Consider the following 19,529-nt stretch of genomic DNA (forward strand, 5'->3'; position numbering starts at 1 on the left):
AAAGCAGGCTCTAGGCTCTGAACTGTCAGCACAAAGCCCCATGAGGGGCTCGAACTCACAAATCATGAGATTGTGACCTGAGCCGAAGTTGGATGCTTCACGACTGAGACACCTAGGTGCCCCTCCCATTTTGCTCCTAATTCAGTGTAACCTCAAGCCATTTTGTTCTTCTTGCTACAAGTGTGCTCTCTGAGCATTACAATTAGAAGTTATGGATAGATAACTCACGTTTTTAACTTACTCTAAAAAGGGAATATTTTAAAATCCTGTTATTACTTAGGGCTTCTTTCATGAAGAGTCAGCCTCATTTTGAAAATTTGGAATTGGGGTGCCTGGGTGGCTCAGTTGGTTAAGCATCTGACTTCAGCTCAGGTCATGATCTTGTGGTTCATGGGTTCGAGCCCTGTGTCAGGCTCTGTGCTGACAGCTCAGAGCCCGGAGTCTGCTTGGGATTCTGTGTCTCCCTCTCTCTCTGCCCCTCTCCTGCTTGTGCTCTGTCTCTCTTAATCTCTCAAAATTGAATAAATGTTAAATTTTTTTTAATTTGGAATTAAAAAAATACATATTCTTATTTCTTTTTTTGAATATAAAGCATATTTGCCTAATTGATAAATAGAAGTTAAAAAGTGTGGAACGTGCATTTTGTTTGTATTTGAAATTGAAAGACATGAAATTATGAGTATAAAGTAAGCTGATGATGGGTTTGGGCTGGGTTATAACATGAATTTTATTTTAGTGATTGCCCAATTATCTTAGCTATACTTCTTTCTGTAAAATTCCCATGGCTATTTTCATAGCCTTAAAAAAATTATTACATAGAGAAATCAAAGTTATGATTTGTGTATATAAGGTTTTATTGTGTCTTATATATTTTTGATATCCTATGTGTGTCCAAACATGTAGATTGTACATCATATAGAGACCCTGGGAATAACACTTATGTTTTAAGATGATAAAGAACTTTTTGGGGAGTCTCATTTTAAAGAAAATAATTCCTTAGAACTGTTTTTTCTTAATTTTTTACTGTCTGGTAACTTAAGAAAATGTACAAGGAAAATAGAAATAACTAACTTAAGAAATAACTAATTTAAGAACACTTTTGCACTCTTGGGGCGCCTGAGCGTCCAGCTTCACTCAGGTCATGATCTTGCGTTTGTGGGTTGGAGCCCCACATCAGGTTCTGTGCCGACAGCTCAGAGCCCAGAGCCTGCTTTGGATTCTCTGTCTCCCTTTGTCTCTACCTCTCCCCTACTTGCACTCTGTCTCTCTCTCTCTCTCTTTCTCAAAAATAAAATTTAAAAAGTTAAAAAAAAAAAAAACCACTTTGCACTCTTGAAATATTTTGCACATTTGCCTTTTATCCTTTTCAAAACCCTGAAGACTAGGCTGTGTTCTTTCTGTCCATATTTTGCTACTCATTTTCTCTCTTAAAAGCTGTTACTTGTTGTCTGAACTGGTCACACATACTATTGAATATTGAAACCCAGCTTTCCAAAGTTAATAAATCACGTATCCTTTTTGCAGTTATCTTTTTCCTTGAACTCTGCAGCTTTCTACACTGAAGGTGGCCCCTCTTCCTCAGTCTGTGTAATTGTGTTCTGATTCTCCTGCCTTTGACCTATTCTTTCTCCTTCATTCCTTTGTCCAGCTCCTAAGTACATGTGTACTTAAATGCAGTCAGCTCTCTGCTCTTTGTGCTCTATAATCTTTGTCCTTGTAAATTTCAGTCTCTCCAATTTTGGGGGTCCTTTCTCTTCTCTATTCTGGGTGACCTAGAATCTTGGAGTTGGAAGACATAATGCTTTGCATAAAAATTTAGTTGCTTCCTCAGGTGACTGTTTAGAACTCCCATTGATTGGTATCATCATGTCACAGTAATGTTTCTTCTCAGAACTAGCTCTTCTTCCAGAAGCTCTGATTCATAATCAAGAAAAATTTATTAAGACCACATATTATATGATTTCATTTACCATGAAGTGTCCAAAACAGGCAAATCTATAGAGATAGAAAGTAGATTTGTGGTTGCCTGAGGTTGGGGGTAGGGTGGAGAGGGATTGCTGATGGTTATGAAAGTTCTTTTTGGGGTGATGAAAATTTCTAAAATTAGATTGATAGATGATCTATTCACAACACTATAAATACTAAAAACCATTAAGTTCTATCCTTTAAAAGGGTAAATTGTATATTATGCAAATTTTATCTCAGTAAAGCTGTTTTAAAAAATGAATATTTATTAAGTACCTACTGTAAATTAGGTGGTACTAAGTATTTTCTCCTATGATTCCATTAAAATTTATGTCAACACTTTGACTGCTTTTGTCAGTGCTTTCATTACTTTTTTAGTCACTATCCTAGATAACTTTCTAAGTATCTTTTCCATCCTTTTCTTCCTTTTCATTCCCAGTCTCAGCTAGCCCAGAAATGTTTTGCAGGTCACCACACCCTCACTTCCCCCATATTCCTTCAGTTACTATGTGAATCTAAAAAAACCCACCCAAACAACTCTGAAGATTTTTAAAGTGGACTTGGATTGGGGAATGGGATTTTGATGGTTGTGGGAACTAGGGCTAGTAGTGACCTTATACTGCTCCTGGATCCACACTTGCTTCTCTAGTGGAAGACCCATGTCTTAAGGATTGTGTCATCCTTAATTTTTGTGGGAACTTACTGTAGGTGTTACTCACTATGGCATCTGGGTACAAGCCACTCTATATATCTTATAATGCACATACTCTGGGTCCCCAGCTTGTTAGAGTTCCTCCAGGGTGAATGTGGCTTCTAGCCTTGGAATTAGAGGAGCAAGAGCTTTGGAACCATACAATTCAGGTTGAAATTCTGGTGCCTTGACTTCAAGGCGTGTGAGCTGAGGCAGGCTTCTCTAACCACTCAGTCTCAGTGTCATCACCTGTACTCTAAGCTCCTCAGGGGCAGAGGCCTAGTCTGTGTGCTTTCAGGTTTTTTTGATCACATCTGGAACAGTGACTGGCAGTGATATATGGTGGGCACTCAGAGTATTTGTTGAATGAAGGAAGGAATGGGAATAATAACTACTTCCATAGGGTTGGAGTGAGGATTAAGTGAAACAGTGAACATAAGCTGCCCAGCACAGGGCTTCTTCAGCCAAAATTAACGACTTTTTCTGGTCTTCTTGACCCCTTTATCAGTTTATATGCAGGGTGGTCTGGTTTAGTGTCTACTTTTGTTTAGTAGGTGCCTGTATCAATCTAAAAGGATTTGGCTTATGTGGCTGTGGGAGCTTGCTGAATTAGTCCGAAATCCATAGAGTGGGCAGGCAGGCAGGGTTGGAAAATCTGAAGCAGAAGATGAAGCTCCGGTCCCAGGTGAGATTTCCTCAGAGAAACCTCAGTTCTTTTCTTAAGGCCTTTCAACCGATTTGATCAGGCCTACCAGGTCAAATACTATTCTCCTTTTCTTAAAGACAACTGATTAATAATCACATGCCCAAAATACCTTCACAGCAACATCTAGATTAGGGTTTTATTAATAACTGAAGACTATAGCCTAGCCACAGAAACCTGACCATCACAACATCTCTTTGGACATTTCCTTTATTATTGCAGATGCTTTATAAAACTAGAAATGTAGTAAGTTTAAAATACAGTAAATACAGTAATGGATTTTGGGGTATGTTGCAGGTTCTATTCATTTTTTAAACAACCATTTATGATCATGTGTTATGTGCCAAGTGCTGCACTGTGTATGAGCTCAAAGAGCTCACATTTTGGTGTGAAGGATAAACAAGTGAGTGGGTACCACAATTCGGTGATTTAGTGGCTGTTTTGGGGGCAAGTACAGGGATCACAGAGGAGAGATACCTAATTAAGTTTTGGAGGTATTTTAAAGTAGTGGGGTCTTGTAAAGTGTTTCCTTGGCTGAGATATTATGATTAGCAAGAGTTATCTAAGTAAAAGAATAGGGAGAAGGAAGAGCGTAAATAGGTACCAGGTAACAGGGATACCATTTTCATATCTAGTTGCAGGAAATAACATGACATAGGGAATTAAAAGTAGCTCAGAATGGATGGAAAATCAACTTGGTGCATGAGTTGGACAGGGAGAAATGTGCGGTGTTGTTGGTGGAGGACAGGAAAAGATGAGACTACATACATAAGTTTAGTTAGATTTTGTAGGGTCTTGTAAAGTAGGAAAACTTGTTAGGTTTGGATCTTTCCCACAGAGTGGTGGTGAGCCATAGAAGTGGTTTAAAGAGGAAAGTAAAAGAATCGATGAATTGATCAATTTGAGCTTTAGAAAGATTTGTAATTTGTGTGGTGGGGATATGGTACTTGGAGAAATGAAGACAGGGAGGCAGGATAGGAAGCAGGTTAGTAATGGTGGCCAGAACTAAGGAAGCAGCAGCGTGAAGTAACTGTACTCAAGGGAATATGCACGTAGTGATTGATTGGACCTGGCCCCAGAAGCCGAGGATGAGGGAAGGCTCAAGAATGACACCCAGGTTTTTAGATGGTGGGTCATTCAGAAAGAGAGTACAGGAAGAAGAACAGATATATGGGCATTGGGGTGCCTGGCTGTCTCAGTTCATAGAGCATGTGACTCTTAATCTCAAGGTTGTGAGTTCAAGCCCCACATTGGGTATGGGGCCTACTTAAATAAAAACACATTATGTGAAAAAGATACATGGGCATCAAGTTGTTTTCAGCTTTAAATCCAGAGAATTTAAAATGATGCTGGGGCATCAAAATATAAATACATGGTAGGCTTTTGGATCTATAAGTTGGAAGCAAAGGAAAGAGCTTTAGGCTGGATTTCTAGACTTGGGAAGTATTAACTTCTTGACGTAAATGAATCCTAGAAAATGGGTATGGAATATGATGAGTGTAGAACACTACCAACACTTAGAAATCTGCTGAAGAAAGAATGTGGAGGGAATTTTAACAATGGTTGCAGTGGGGTGTGTGGTACAGATGATTAATATGGTTGGAGTGGGAGGAAGTGTTTATTCTACAGCTGCTGTTAAACTGACTCCTGTGTACAGCTCTCGTAAGTGTTTGACCTACAGCTTTCTCCCCAGGAACACAGTTCTTTAAGATCCAGTGCATTAAAGGAAAAGTTGTAGAGTTGTGCTGATTGTATGCCAGGCATTGAAAAGAAATGGCTCCTTCCCAAATAAGTGTATTAGTATGGGAAATGTGTAGCATATAGGTTGACTTTGTTGTTGTTGTTACTCATGGGTCAAGAAGTTACCAGTTTACACTTTTTATATGTGTCCACTGTCAGTCAATGCAATATAAGTTCCTAAACTTCTCTGAATCTCATATTCTTGTGAAATAGGAATTAAGATGAGATGATTTTCTGAATGGTTTTATGAAGTACAATAATTGGGGATAATAAAAGCTAAACTGTAATTTGAGCTCAGATTTCATACTTGTAGTAACAAGGATTTCTCTTACTTTGGGTAGAAATTGAGATCCAATAAAAACATTTGATTTGGGGGGCACCTGGGTAGCTTACGCGGTTAAACATCCAACTCTTTCAGGTCAGGTCATGATCTCATTGTGGGTACAAGCCCCGCATAGGGCTCTGTGCTTACAGTGTAGAGCCTGCTTGAGATTCTCTCTCTCTTTTCTCTTTCTCTGCCTCTCACCCCCTCATGCTTTCTCACTTTCTCTCTCTAAATAAAAAACAAAACAAACAAAACACTTAGTTTTAAATTTTCTCTTCCACACTTGCACAGAACTGGCTGTTTCCTTTGTGTGTATGTAGCCATAGTTGCTAACCACTAGGGGTCAGGCTCCTCATAAACAGTTAATGCCCTCCAAAAGTTATTGATGCACACCATTTGACTCTAGAATTTTTGCATTTTATTATGCTAGTCTCTGTTTCCAGCCCCAGCTAAACGTGCTCTGTGGTATATATTTATTTCAGTTGGATACAGTTTTGAGAATTTGGTTGGCATTCTGAAGTCTTGCATAATTGGAGTAGGTAATAATTGCTGTATCAAGTGCCCACTATGAGTGCTATGGTATCTTTGTTTCCTTGTAGTGTCATTTTATAATTGAAATTTAAAAAAATTGAAATGCAAGAATATCTGTAATTTCAAAGATAAGGGAATAGTTCAGTTCTTAACTTTTAGAGATTTCTTTAATTTTCTCTTAGGTTGTTTCTAAAAGGTATTTTTTTAAGGTCTTTTCTCTGTAGTAAATAAATGGAATTGAGTAATAGTTTTGGACTAAGGGGGAGGTGTTTTCAGTGGGTCAAATAATAATAAATGAATGAGTCACAGGACACTGTATATCCGGGGAATCCAAAATTTTCCTGCTTTTAATTGGTATAAGAACTAGAATGGCTTAGTATGGAAGAGATAAATAGATGATACATAATTTGTACTCCTTTTGGGACCTACTTATAAATGACTATTGTTCCCATAAAATTTAAGAAACTGTTCATAGACATTTGTGTTCACATTAATAAACTAATTACTAACAGTGATTTTTAAAGCATTTCAAAAGCAATTTAGAATAAATTTCGCTTTAAAAAAAAAAAGTTTCCCTAAATGCTTGAATTGTTTTTAAAAATGCCAGTATATCTATTCTGAAAAAACTTCTCTGTGAGAGTATATAATTCGGGTATATGATCCAAAGTGGAGATGATGATGGTGATGATAATAATAATAATAATTATTGGTGTTTTATAGTAAATGCTCTATGAACATACCCAGTTATATTTAATAATGGTCTTAGGTAAAAAATGATGATTTCATTTTCTTTGAAAACATTGCTATTGTTCACCCCTCCTTTTTTTTTTTTTTTTTGCTTCCTTTTTAATTTTTTTTGTTTTATTTGGATCTAGGACAGAATGCTGATAATTTAATGTACTTTTTTTTTTAAAATAGTCACATTTAGGTATACTTCTTTTGCCTTCTCTCTGCCTCTTTCTCTGAATCATCCAAGACTATAATTTTTCCTGATTAAAAATCCATTTCAGATGATTGACATGGCCTATTTTCTTTTTCTTTTTCTTTTTCTCCTTCTCCTTCTCCTCCTCCTCCTCCTCCTCCTCCTTTTTCTTTTTCTTTTTCTCTTTCTCTTTCTCTTTCTCTTTCTCTTTCTCTTTCTCTTTCTCTTCCTCTTCCTCTTCCTCTTCCTCTTCCTCTTCCTCTTTCTCTTTCTCTTTCTCTTTTTCTTTTCGAGAGGAGAGTGCATGTGCAAGCAGGGAGAGGGAGAGAGAGAATCTTAAGCAGACTCCACACTCTGCAGAGCCTACCTAACGTGGCGCTCAATCTCATGACCGTGAGATCATGACCAGGCGAAATCAATCAAGAGTCAGATGCTTAACCAACTAGGCCACCCAGGTGCCCCAAGAATAATAATATTTGTTAAACAATATGTTGGGGACATTGAAATTTTTTCTGCTCTAAATACTTTTTATTTTTTTTTTTATTAACTGAATTATAGCAGTAGACAGTACTATATTGGTTTTAGATGTACAACATTGTGACTTGACATTTATAAATTACATCATGAAATAATTTCCATAAGTATAGTTACCATCTGTCACCATTCAAGGCTACACAATATTATTGACTGTATTCCCTATACTGTACTTTACATCCCTGTGACTTATTTATTTTGTACCTGGAAGTTTGTATCTCTTAATCCCCTTCCCCTATTTTGCCCATCCCTCCACTTCTGTATCCCCACCCCCAGCAGCCATCAGTTTGTGCTCTGTATTTATGAGTCTCTTTCAGGTTTTTTGTTGTTGTTGTTTGCTCATTTGTTTTTTAGAGTTTGCATATAAGTGACATCATGTGGTATTTGTCTTCCTCTGACTTATTTCACTTAGCATAATACCTCCTAGGTCTGTCCATGTTATTGCAAATGGCAAGATGTCATTCTTTTTTTTTTTTTTTTTTTTTTTGGCTGAGTAATAGTGCATTGTGTATGTGTATGTATGTGTGTGTGTGTATATATATATATATATACATTATCTTCTTCTTTATCCATTCATCTTTCAGCAGACACTCAAATTTCTTCTTTATGTTGCCTAACATAAATAATGCTGCAAGAAACATAAGCGTGTGTATTTCTTTTCAAATTAGTGTTTTTGTTTTCCTTGGAAAAACCCAGAAATGGAGTGACTATATCATATGGTACTTCTATTTTTACTTTCTTGAGAAACTTCCATACTGTTTTCCCATAGTTGCTACACCAATTTACATACACACAAACAGTGCAGGAAGGTTCCCCCTTCCTGACATTTTTGCCAACACTTGTTATTTCTTGTCTTTTTGATGGTAGCTATTTTGACTGGTTTGAGGTGATACTTCATTGTGGTTTTGATTTCCATTTCCCTGACGATTAGTGATATTGAGAGCATCTTTTCACGTGGATATTGGCCATCTTTGTGTTGTCTTTGGGAAAGGGTCTATTTAGGTTCTTCTGCCCATTTTTAATTGGATTGTTTCTTTGGTGTTGAGTTGTATTGATTCTTTATGTATTTTGGATCTTAATCCCTTATCATAGATAATTTGCAGATATGTTCTCCCATTCAGTAGGTTTCCTTTTCATTTTACTGGTGGTTTCCTTCACTGTGTGGGAAAAGCTTTTTAGTTGGATGTAGTCCTAATTGTTTTGTTTTTGCTTTTGTTGCACTTGATTAAGGGGACATATCCAAAAAAATATTGCTAAGGTTAATGTCCAAGAGTTTACTTCCTATGTTTTCTTTCACAAGTTTATGCCTTCAGGTCTTAGGTTATGTGTTTAATCCATTTTGAATTTATTTTTGTATGTGGTGTAAGAAAGTGGTCCACTTTTATTTTTTTTTTTTTTTTGCATGTAGCTGTTCAGTTTTGCCAACACTGTCAAAGAGACTGGTCTTTTCCCCTGTGTAAATTCTTGCCTCCTTTGTCACAGATTAATTAACCATGTAAACATGGGACTATTTTGGGGCTTTGTGTGGTGTTCCATTATTCAGTGTTTCTTTTTGTGCCAGTACCATACTGTTTTGATTACTATAGTTTTGTAGTATAGTTTGAAATACGGAATTGTGATGCTTGTGATAGCTCTGTTTTTCTTTTCAAGATTGCTTTGGTATTTGGGGTCTTTTGTAGTTCTGTACAGATTTTAGGATTATCTTAATTCTGCAAAAAATACTATTGGTATTGAATCTTTAGATTGCTTTGGATAGGTTCAACATTTTAACAGTATTCTTTGAATCCATGAACATGGTATATCTTTTCATTTGTATCCACTTATTTCATCATTGTCTTAAAGTTTTCACTAGATGGGTCTTTCACCTCTTTGGTTAAACTTATTTCTAGGTATTTTTTTTTTCTTCTTTGATGTCACTATAAATAAGATTGTATTCTTAATTTCTCTTTCTGCTAGTTTATTATTAGTGTAGAGAAATGCAACACATTTCCATAATTAATTGCAATTCATTTAGTCTAACAGTTTTTGGTGGCATCTTTAGGGTTTTCTGTATATATTATGTTATCTGCAAATAGTGACAGAGTTACTTCCTCCTTAATAATGTGGATACCTTTTATTTCTTTTTCTTGCCTGATTTTTGTGGCTAGGACTTCGAGTACTATGTTGAATAAAAAAAGCAAGAGTGGACATCCTTGTCTTGTACCTTAGAGGAAAAGCTTTCAGCTTTTCACCCCTAAGTATGATGTTAGCTGTGTGTTTGTCATATATGGCCTTTGTTATGTTGAGGTACGTTCCCTCTATATCCTATTTCTTGAGAGTTTTTGTCATGGAAGGATGTTGAATTTTGTAAAGTGGTTTCTCTGCATCTATTGAGATGATCATGCGATTTTTATCTTCATTTTGCTAATCTGGTATATTGTGTTGATTGATTTGCGGTTATTGAACCATCTCTCATCTCTGGAATAAATTTCACCTGGTCATGGTGAATGATCCTTTAATATATTACTGAATTTGGTTTGCTAAATTTTTTTTTAGGATTTTTGCATCTGTGTTCATTAGGATTATTGACCTGTAATTTTCTATTTTTGTAGTTTTGATATCAGACTAATGCTGGCCTCATAGAATGAATTTGGAAACATTTCTTCTCTTCAATTTTTTGGGTTAGTTTGAGAAGAATAGGCATTAGCTCTTCTTTAAATATTTGGTAGAATTCCCTTGTGAAGCCATCTAGTCCTCAGCTTTTGTTTATTGGGAGTTTTTTTGTTTTTTTTTTTTTAAATTACTGATTCAGTTTCATTGCTAGTAATCAGTCTGATGAGATTTTCTATTTCTTCCTGATTTTGTCTTGGATGACTGTATGTTTTTAGGAATTTATCCATTTTCATTTAGATAGTTTAATTTGTTGGCATATAATTTTTCATAGTAGTCTCTTGTAATCCTTTGTATTTTTGTGGTTGTAATTTGTCCTCTTTTATTTCTGATTTTATTTATTTGAGCCCTCTTTTTTGCTTGATAGGTCTGGTAAAGATTTTATCATTTGTATTTATCTTTGCAAAGAACCAGTTCTGAGTTTCCTTAATTTATTTTTGTCTATTTCCAATCTGATCTGTATTATTTCCTTTATTATTTCTACTAACTTTGGGCTTTATTTTTTAGTGCCTTTAGGTGTAAGATTAGATTAAAACTTTTCTTGTTTCCTTGAGGTGGGCTTTTCTTAGATCTTCTTTTGCTTTGTCTCAAAGATGTTGAACTGTTGGTTTCCATTTTCATTTGTGTGAATGTATTTTTTTCATTTTCTCTCATTTCTTTGTTGACCCATTGGTTGGTTGGTAGCATGTTGTTTAGCCTTGATGTATTTGTGTGGTGTTTTTTTTCCAGGTTTTTTTTTTTTTTTTTTGTAATTGATTTACACAGTTTAATACCATCGTGGATCAGAAAAGATACTTGATAGAATTTCAGTCTTCTTAAATTTATTGAAGCTTGTTTTATGGCCGAATATATGATCTGTCCTGGAGAATATTCTGTGTGTACTCAAAAAGAACGTGGGGTCTGCTGTTTTTGGATGCAGTGTTCTGTGTATATATCTGTTAAGTATATCTAGCCTGATGTGTCCTTCAAAGCTACTGCTTCCTTGATTGATTTTCTGCCTGAGTGATCTATTGATGTAAGTGGTATGTTAAAGTTCCCTAGTATGTTCACTTGTAAACTGGCCTGTGAAGGTAATTGCAAACTAAGCAATTTTCTTTGTAACATAGGTACAGTGTGTTAGATTAGTAGTGTACCTCTTTGGTAACTTTTTTTTTTTAATAGGATAATTGTGAGCCATTTGTTTAAATGGCTAAAAAATAAAAGAAAAAATAAACAAGTAATTATTCAGTGGCTTTTACTGCAAGTTATTATGTCTTTTTTTTTTAGGTAAGCTTTACACCCACTATGTCACTTGAACTCATGACCCCAAGGTCAAAAGTTGCATGCTCTACTGACTAAGCCAGCCACGTACCCCAGCAAGTCACTATATCTTATAGGTGATATAATAATGAGTAGAAATTAGCTCTTCCCCTCAAGGAACCAAAAGCACATGGGGTATAAGACATGTAGATAACTCCTACAAAAGAAAAGGCACACTAGACATCCCTAAAAGATGTACTGGAGGTGCTCACAGCAGGGAGAGTCACAGTTAGATCAAGCAGAAAGAGGACAGTGGTATTTGAGATAGGCTGCAGAGGATGAACAGGATTTCAATAGTGTAAAAAGAGAGTATTAATTCAAGAGGTGACAGAAGTGATTTCTGACCCAGATCTATGGGCAGTTCACAGATGGTTTATAGGAAATGTTTAATTGAAAACATTAGGCTAAGAGATCCCTAAGTTTTTTAAAAAAAAAAACTCACAACAAGAATAAAAATTTCAAAAATTTGTTTTTTCCCAGGTTTTAAAAAAAGTTAAAGTGATTTTTATGTAACAGTTAACTTATATTAATAAAAACATTTCTTGAAATCATATTTTCTAAGCTCTAATGGAAATATATGTTTGGATTATTTTGTTTAAAGTACCATGAGCCTTTAATTTCCATAGTATACAATTTTTTGTGTCATATACCACCACAGTATACACTAACGTATGTTTGAAGATACATTAAGAAAGCAAGATACCCTTCTGGAGTTGCATCTCGGCTGTGACTCTTCTCCAGATACTTAAAAATTAATTTTAATTTTTACTAGAGTAACACATTTACATAACTCTCATTTTATCCTTAGGAAAAATGTGAGAGACAGATAGGACAACAAATATTCTTGTTTCATGGGAAGTAAACTTGAGGTTTTGAGTGGTGACCAGCCTGGTAGAAAGCAGTGGAATCAGTAGATAGCAAATCTACTGTTCTTTCTGTGTTACTCCTAGAACTAAATATTTAGGTTGATGTTCTCATAACTAGAAGAGATAGAAAGTATTTAAGTTGTTTAGTTTTTTTTAATTGTAATATTTTACCTTAAAGTTGTGTCCCTGATGTCGTAAGGAATGTGAGCTATCAATAGATAACACTATGAAACATAGCAGGAAATTGATGAGTTTTTTGAGATGGTAATCCTTAGAATTAGCCTGTCATGTTGCTGGAGCACTGGTAAAAAGAATCCCCGTTTTCACATGGTTTTATAATGGATTTCATACAGTATTTGAGCATTATGCACGGAGTACGCATGTGTAGTCTCTTCCCTCTAGGTGGCTCTCTGAGTCTATATAGATTTGGACTAATGAGAAGTGTATGTTGTTCATACCTTTATTTTGCCTTCCTGCTCTGTGGGGCTGTGCGTGACATTTTTAAGTAATTAAATATGAAGTCCATGAACACGTAACATCAGGCACTCAATTTAAAACAAATTTGGAAAAGGAAATAACAAAGCAAGTTAGAACAAACATTTGTTGATTATATGCTCATAAACTTGGGGGGAAGGGAGAAGACACAAGTGAATCTGTAATTATATTGTATGATGACAGAGTCTAGTAAGTAGACAAGGTTTATTAGAAACTTCATTTTCTTCGTCCTGATTATATGTATTCATTGCTTTGAGATAATTTTTTTGAACATAGGAGTAGTAATTTATCTGTATCTTTAATGTTCCATAGAAAAATTGGTTTTAAAAAGGGAATAAAAATAATTACTTATGATTCTGAAAATTCCCAACATGAAGAAATGGTTTTGAACACGTTGGCCAAAATTACAACAGTAAATGATCATGTAATAGAATGACGTTTCACAGACTGTGCGAATGTGAAGATTAATTTTTCAGATCCCTTGATGTTTATAAGTGAGGATCAACAATTTTGTTTGGAACCATTTTTGTGTGTCATAATAGTAAATTTGAGTAATGCATAAAGATTATCCCTTGGAGAGAAAGAAATGAATACAAAAGAGGTAAAATACAGTGTTCAGTTAACCAACACATGAAAAAGTCATTTTCTCATCATTTTCTCAAAATATTAAAGGAATTAAATTATGATAGTGCTATAGTACGAGAAGAAAACAATTTTAGGGTTTGCCTAAAGTGTACTTGTCAGCGCTCTCATTTTCTTCCTGACCCTTTTACACCTTGTTCCACTGTAATATGACATTTGCTTTCATCACTGTGTCAGAAGAATTCAGGGCTGCCTGGGTATTTTTATCTCCTACCCGGAGCAGCTCTTCATTCCTTAACATGGCTTTCTTCCCTTGGCATCTGTGAAAAAGTCCCTGGCTTTTCCCATTCCTCTCTTTAATTGTTCCTTATTGTCGTGGGTACCTCTTAAATATTGGTATCTTAACAGACTTTGATATTTGACTCTTTCCTTTTTTCTCCATGGACCGTTTCATTTGAATGTCAGAGTTGCAGTTACCATTTATGTGCCATTGCTTTTCAAGTCCATGTCCCTAGCCTATTCCTCTTTTGAACTCCAAATCAAATCTTCACCTGCCTGCTGCCTGCTGTGCTAGGTATGAATGTTTTGAACTTAGTGTCTCCTTTCCCCTCTAAACCAACCTATCTTACCTCTTCTCTGTCTTCTTGAAACAGTTTCCCAGTATCCAAGTTTGACTTGAAAGTCTTTGACTCATTCAAAGAAAGTTCCCTTTCTTTCTCTTCCTCCCTCCCCCCAAGTTTGTAGACATGTAATAAATAAATATTCTAATTTGCTTTATTTCCTTCCCCAAATGTATATAAATTGGCTGATGTTATGTATTGTTGCACTTTGTAGTTTATGCATCTCGTAACATATGCTAATAGAGTGTTTTGGAACCTTGCTCTTGAAAAGAAGTCCCAAAGATTTAAGTGATAAATCAGTATGGGCACTTTCCAGAAGTTTTTCCTTTCCCAAAATTTCTCAGAAGTAAATCCTTTAGGACTTGACCATATACAAAAAGTAAAATGGTACACAGAGTGAAAGAGGACAGCAAAAGTATCTTTAAGGACCTATGTATTCCTTGGTATATGAAATGATGAAATGATAATCATTTGATTATAATAGGGGTAGTGGTGTATATGTAGCCAACATGAAAATTGATAAGGCATTACTCTGAATTGTCTAAGGTGGTAAGTTAATGTATTCATGTCTGAATGTCTCTTGTTATGTTTAAACCATTCTCTGTAATATCTTACAAAGTAGGTATAGCAGGAAAAATAGCTTTTTGCATTTGGTTAAGAAGTTTTAAAAATTATTGTTGGTTTGCATAAGCATAACTATCTCTTCTGCATTGGGAGTAAAGTGGAAGACAATGTTAGGAAAATATTTAAATACAGTATTGTATGTCAGTGTGGTGGCTGATATTCTTGACCTTAGGAATCATGGCTAGAATCTAGTCCTTTTATGTCTGGGTAATGTCAAGATTAATTGAAGAGTTGCTGAAAATGAGTGTGTAGATTACCACTTAACTTGTCCCACTTTTTTGTGCCTCCGTAGGTACATGGACTATACCGCACAACAGGTGCTAGTTTTGAGAAGGCCCAACAAGAATTTGCAACAGGTGTGATGTCCAACAAAACTGTCCAGACTGCAGCTGCAAATGCAGCTTCAAGTGCAGCAACTAGTGCGGCTCAGAACGCTTTCAAGGGTAACCAGATGTAGAGAACCCTCCAACAGTACACTGGTACCTTCTGACTGTACTTTTTCTCCAGTTACTGTATTCTATAAATATTTTTATGTTCAAAACACAGTACACACAGCATGTATATTTCCTGTTCACTTGTGCATGGGCTAAAACCAGAAAAACTTCCTTGTCTTATTTGCCTATTAGTTTCTTAATATTTTGGTGCCCCTTGCAGAAAAAAACATTACATGCTAAGTAAATATTCTCCATATTTTTTGGGGGATGAATGTTCAGCAAATTATTTCAGTGGTGACACACTGAAATTAATATGGTACTTATGATTAAAAATGCATTTAGTACGAGCTGCAGTCATTCTTTCAAAAATCTTAGACTTAAGGATTACATATTGGAACATTAAAGCGATGCTTCATTCCATTTTCCCCATTTATACTGAAAGAAATAGGCCATCAGGGACTTAGGGATTTTAAAATTGGCTTGCTTTTTAGCAGTTTTAGTCACCAGTGAAGAGCCTGTGTGCATTTCGTAGTAGATGATGTAAATTTTATCCTTTTCTTTTTGTTTTATTTTTATAGAGTAGTTGATATTTTCATACCAATCTCTGATCTTGCATGGGCACCACATTTCTTAAAAGAATTAGTATTTTGGCTTTTGCACTGCTTATGGTTGTAGGATTGCAGAGTTGCTGGTAGAATCAAAGAAGAGATTTTCTGCAATAGTTTCTGTTAAATAAAAATTTATTGGGATGCAATATGAGAACATAATATGCAGTGCATCATCCAAAAAAGGGTAGATAATCAGTGGAATAGAATGTAGTGATGATAATACTGTTTTTTGTTTTTGTTTTTTAATTTTCAGTATCCGTATCATAGTAGAATATTACTGTATGGAAACTTTGGTATATTCTTGTGGTTACTCATTTTAATTGAACTGAGATTGTGTTTGGCAGCTCTTTTTTGGGGAGTGTGTGTGTATAATTTTTAACAGAGGTATTAAAGTCTAGACTAACTCCTTGTCCAAAAAGAACATACAGTATTTCAGGGATTTTTCTTTTAGCCTCTCATCTGTAGTGGGATTAAAAAGAAAAAGATGCTGTTGTTTCACATATACTTGAATTCCTAATGCACCTCAGTCTTTGAACTTTTGACACAGACTGAATACATTAAAATTTTTCAGCAATAGAAAAAAATGAAACATATAACTTGCACCAAGCAAGAAAATACAAATACAGTTAAATGCATTGATTGTGACTATGACCATGTTGAAATTGTTACTATGCAGCTTAGGAGTTCATTCTTAGAGTATACTTGATTTGAAACTTTGAATCATTTTTAATACTGATTTAATGACTCAAAGACCTTTGAAAGTCATTATACTGTGTTTTGGAAGTCATTAGCTAATTTAAGATTACAGAATAATCAGTAATGATTTATTCAACTTGATTTTAAGTAAGGATAGTCTATTGGGTTAAATTATTTGAGACTGCAGATCTTTTTTAAAAATAAGAATCAGATGGGTATAAATAGTTAAATCACTTGCATTCTTTTCCCCAAATCTGGAGGTAGATGAATTTCATACTGAGGGTGGGATGATGAGTTCTCACTATTTATAAGGGAAGCTTTGCGTGATAATAGATAACATGGATCCATCTAGATGGTGTTTACATTTGATTTATTTGGGATTTATTGAAATAATATACTTGGAAGATATTTCTTTTATTATGATTAAAATAGGTTTCAGAAAATGAATTTAAAACTTTTTATGAATATTTCTGATTAGTAATAATCTCCCTACTTTGTCAAACAAATAAGCCAGTTCAAGTTCTTTAGATTCTATAATCTTACTGAAAATCTATTTTATCACAGTGTGCTTTACTGAGTGTGTATTTTACAAACATTCAAAACATTAACCACAAAATACAAGAGGAGCTCTTATATTTATCATTAATTTATATCTCAAGTCCATTTCTTTTTTTCTTTTAACCACAAATGAATATAGAGACTTGAAAAATACTGACATACTTTCCTTTAAGAATAGGAATTATCTCTATTTTGTAGAAATCCCCAAAGGTAGCATTGTTAAATAGCAAATAATTAAAACCAACAGTACCTTTTTTGTGTGTGGATGGGGAGAATGTTTTAAGATCCAGTTACTTGGGTTAATACAAGCGTATGAGAGAAAATTGTTTTTTAAAAACCTACATGTGGATTAAAATGATGGCAATACTAACGGTTTGATAAGGTATAGGGATTTTAAATTCTTAGATTCTCTATTCTCCTAACAATAGTTGGTAAATGGTCACATTTTCCAGCAAAAGATTGGCATTTGTTAATGTATTATATTTAATACTAATGTGACCCACCCAGTATCACAGTCATGAAATGGTCTTCATGTTGTAAGCATTCATGTCATTTTTCAGTTTGCAATATTAAGTTGTGGCTGTTTTCCTTCAAACTAAAATTTGAACACTGGAAAATCCTTGCTCAGTAATTTGTAATTTGGGACTTGGATTATTTATCTAGGGATGTTTGTATATTTTGTCAGTGAGTAATATTGCGCTGCCATCATGATGAGTGTCATGGTTCTATATAAATGCCCTCCATCTGTCCCTCTAATGTTGCATGTTTTCAGTGGTTTGGAAGTTTTGTATATTTATTGTATTAACACAGAGTGTCATAAAATAAAATGCTGTTTACTGGATGTTAGTTTGTCTAATTTTAAACATTAGCATTTCAGAGATAGAGATTATGCTGTCAGTTTAGTGTATATAGATATTTCACATTTGATTTTTAAAGAATCTCTGTAATTCTAACATGTGCTGAAAAAATAAATAACATAAAAGACTTTGTTAAAAACTCTCAGCAACACAAAATGACCATTTTTCTGTTGCATTAGAACTTTTAGGTGGTGGAACATGAACTTCACTCATATTTTGATCACTCTAAGGTCAAAATACACATACTGTCTAGAAGTTAGTAAGATTCAAAATGGAAACCCTGTTTTGTGGCTCAGGTTTTTCCTTGTAGGTTAAAATGGATGCCTCTGTACTAGTATTGTATTGATTAGATTGAACTTGTGTTCTGTTTCCTAACCTAGCTACCTTTGTTTTATGTGCCGATGAAAGTACCTATTTGTGTATTGTTGGATTTTTCACTTGGTTATCTAAGGAGGATGTAAAAATCTAAAATGTTCATGGTGAATCTTATTCTGAGAAATACATGTTAAAATAGGAACAGCATTTTCAATTTTCTGGGTGTTACCTAAAAAGTGAGTTTGGATTTTCATTGGATATACTGTCTTCTATAAATCTTGTTGAGATAATATATAGTTCATGTTTTAGAGGGGATTTATGTTAAATTGAGTTTATTTTCTGTAATTTATTTGTACTAGCATAATGCTTTCAGTTACTGCTATATCTTTTTCTGAAAATGCTGACATAATAGCATTTAATTTTATATCTTTATTGGTGAAAATCTATGTTTAGACTGTTTATATATAGAGTTTGTTATAGTTTTGCATATATTTTCCCCTGTTAGAATTACCATGGCTGTCAGACACCATTGCACACTGTATTTCCTTCCATTTTTCCCTTAAGGAATATGTTTAGAGGGATTTTTTGATTCCGTGTAATTAAGACCTTTTCAAGTTAAATAAAAATGGTTAATGTAAAAATAATTGATGGTTAAAAATAAAAAATGCCTTACTTTGATAGATTTTCAAGTACCACAGTATAAATTTATGTAGGGTAGAATGTTTTAAAACACTAGAGTTGTTTTAAATACTTGTTTATTAAACTAAAAATTTATATCTTAGTGTCTAAATATTATGGAAGTGAAGTATTTCCACTAGAACTTGAGGATACACTTTACCAAACAGCATGCTTTTTGTATTGATGGGTGTTTTAAAACCTCATTAGGGCTTTGTCATAGTATATAGAGAGCTAGAAAGAAATCTATAGAAATTTGCTAAGCCAGACATTGCCACTAATCTATACAAGGTAGATAGATTTATTCAATTTAAAGTTTCTGGGAAAATGAGGAAAGACTCTTCTCTAGTGTTCTTACCCTTCCTGAGGTTTCATATTTACAGTTTAACTTTGTGGTTTTGGTAAGAAAAAGCCTTTAACCTATAGAATTTTCACTAGCACTGTTTATGTTTTCAAATGGCAAGGAGATAGGAGCCACCAGGTAGCAATGTAGTGAGTGTTAAATTTTATGTTGATCTAAATCTTGATTTATTTTTCAGCTTATATCTTTCTGGGCTTACATGGCTGATGGTGTAGTTAAAACTTTCCTGCCACTAAAACCATTTTATCTTTTCTCTAATAGGACAGAAAATAGTTAATCTTCTCCAACCTAATGATGTTTTGTATACTCAAGACAAAATTACTCTAAATATTTCCTCTACATTTAAACAGTTATACTTTGTAGAATCATAGCATGCAAATTTTATTTTTTAATTCTTATATGTAATCTTAGAATTCCTTCAACACTCATTTAGTATTTTGTAGGCCGGTGATTCTCAAGATAAATCATAGTTGTGAGTA

General features: G+C 34.4%; 1 protein-coding gene across 2 annotated transcripts in view; it reads left to right on the forward strand.

The window, feature by feature from the left end:
- Positions 1-17,683, forward strand: part of SCAMP1 (secretory carrier membrane protein 1) — a 128,890-nt gene extending 111,207 nt beyond the window's left edge. For both annotated transcript variants that reach the window (XM_043592692.1, XM_043592700.1), the window contains one exon: positions 14,839-17,683. In XM_043592692.1, coding sequence (XP_043448627.1) covers positions 14,839-15,003 — 165 coding nt within the window. In that variant the 3' untranslated portion in view covers positions 15,004-17,683. The remainder of the gene's footprint in view (positions 1-14,838) is intronic.
- The last annotated feature ends 1,846 nt before the right edge of the window (positions 17,684-19,529 follow it).

The sequence above is a fragment of the Prionailurus bengalensis genome, chromosome A1 (genome assembly GCF_016509475.1).
Source record: "Prionailurus bengalensis isolate Pbe53 chromosome A1, Fcat_Pben_1.1_paternal_pri, whole genome shotgun sequence".
In the NCBI taxonomy this organism is placed as follows: domain Eukaryota; kingdom Metazoa; phylum Chordata; class Mammalia; order Carnivora; family Felidae; genus Prionailurus; species Prionailurus bengalensis.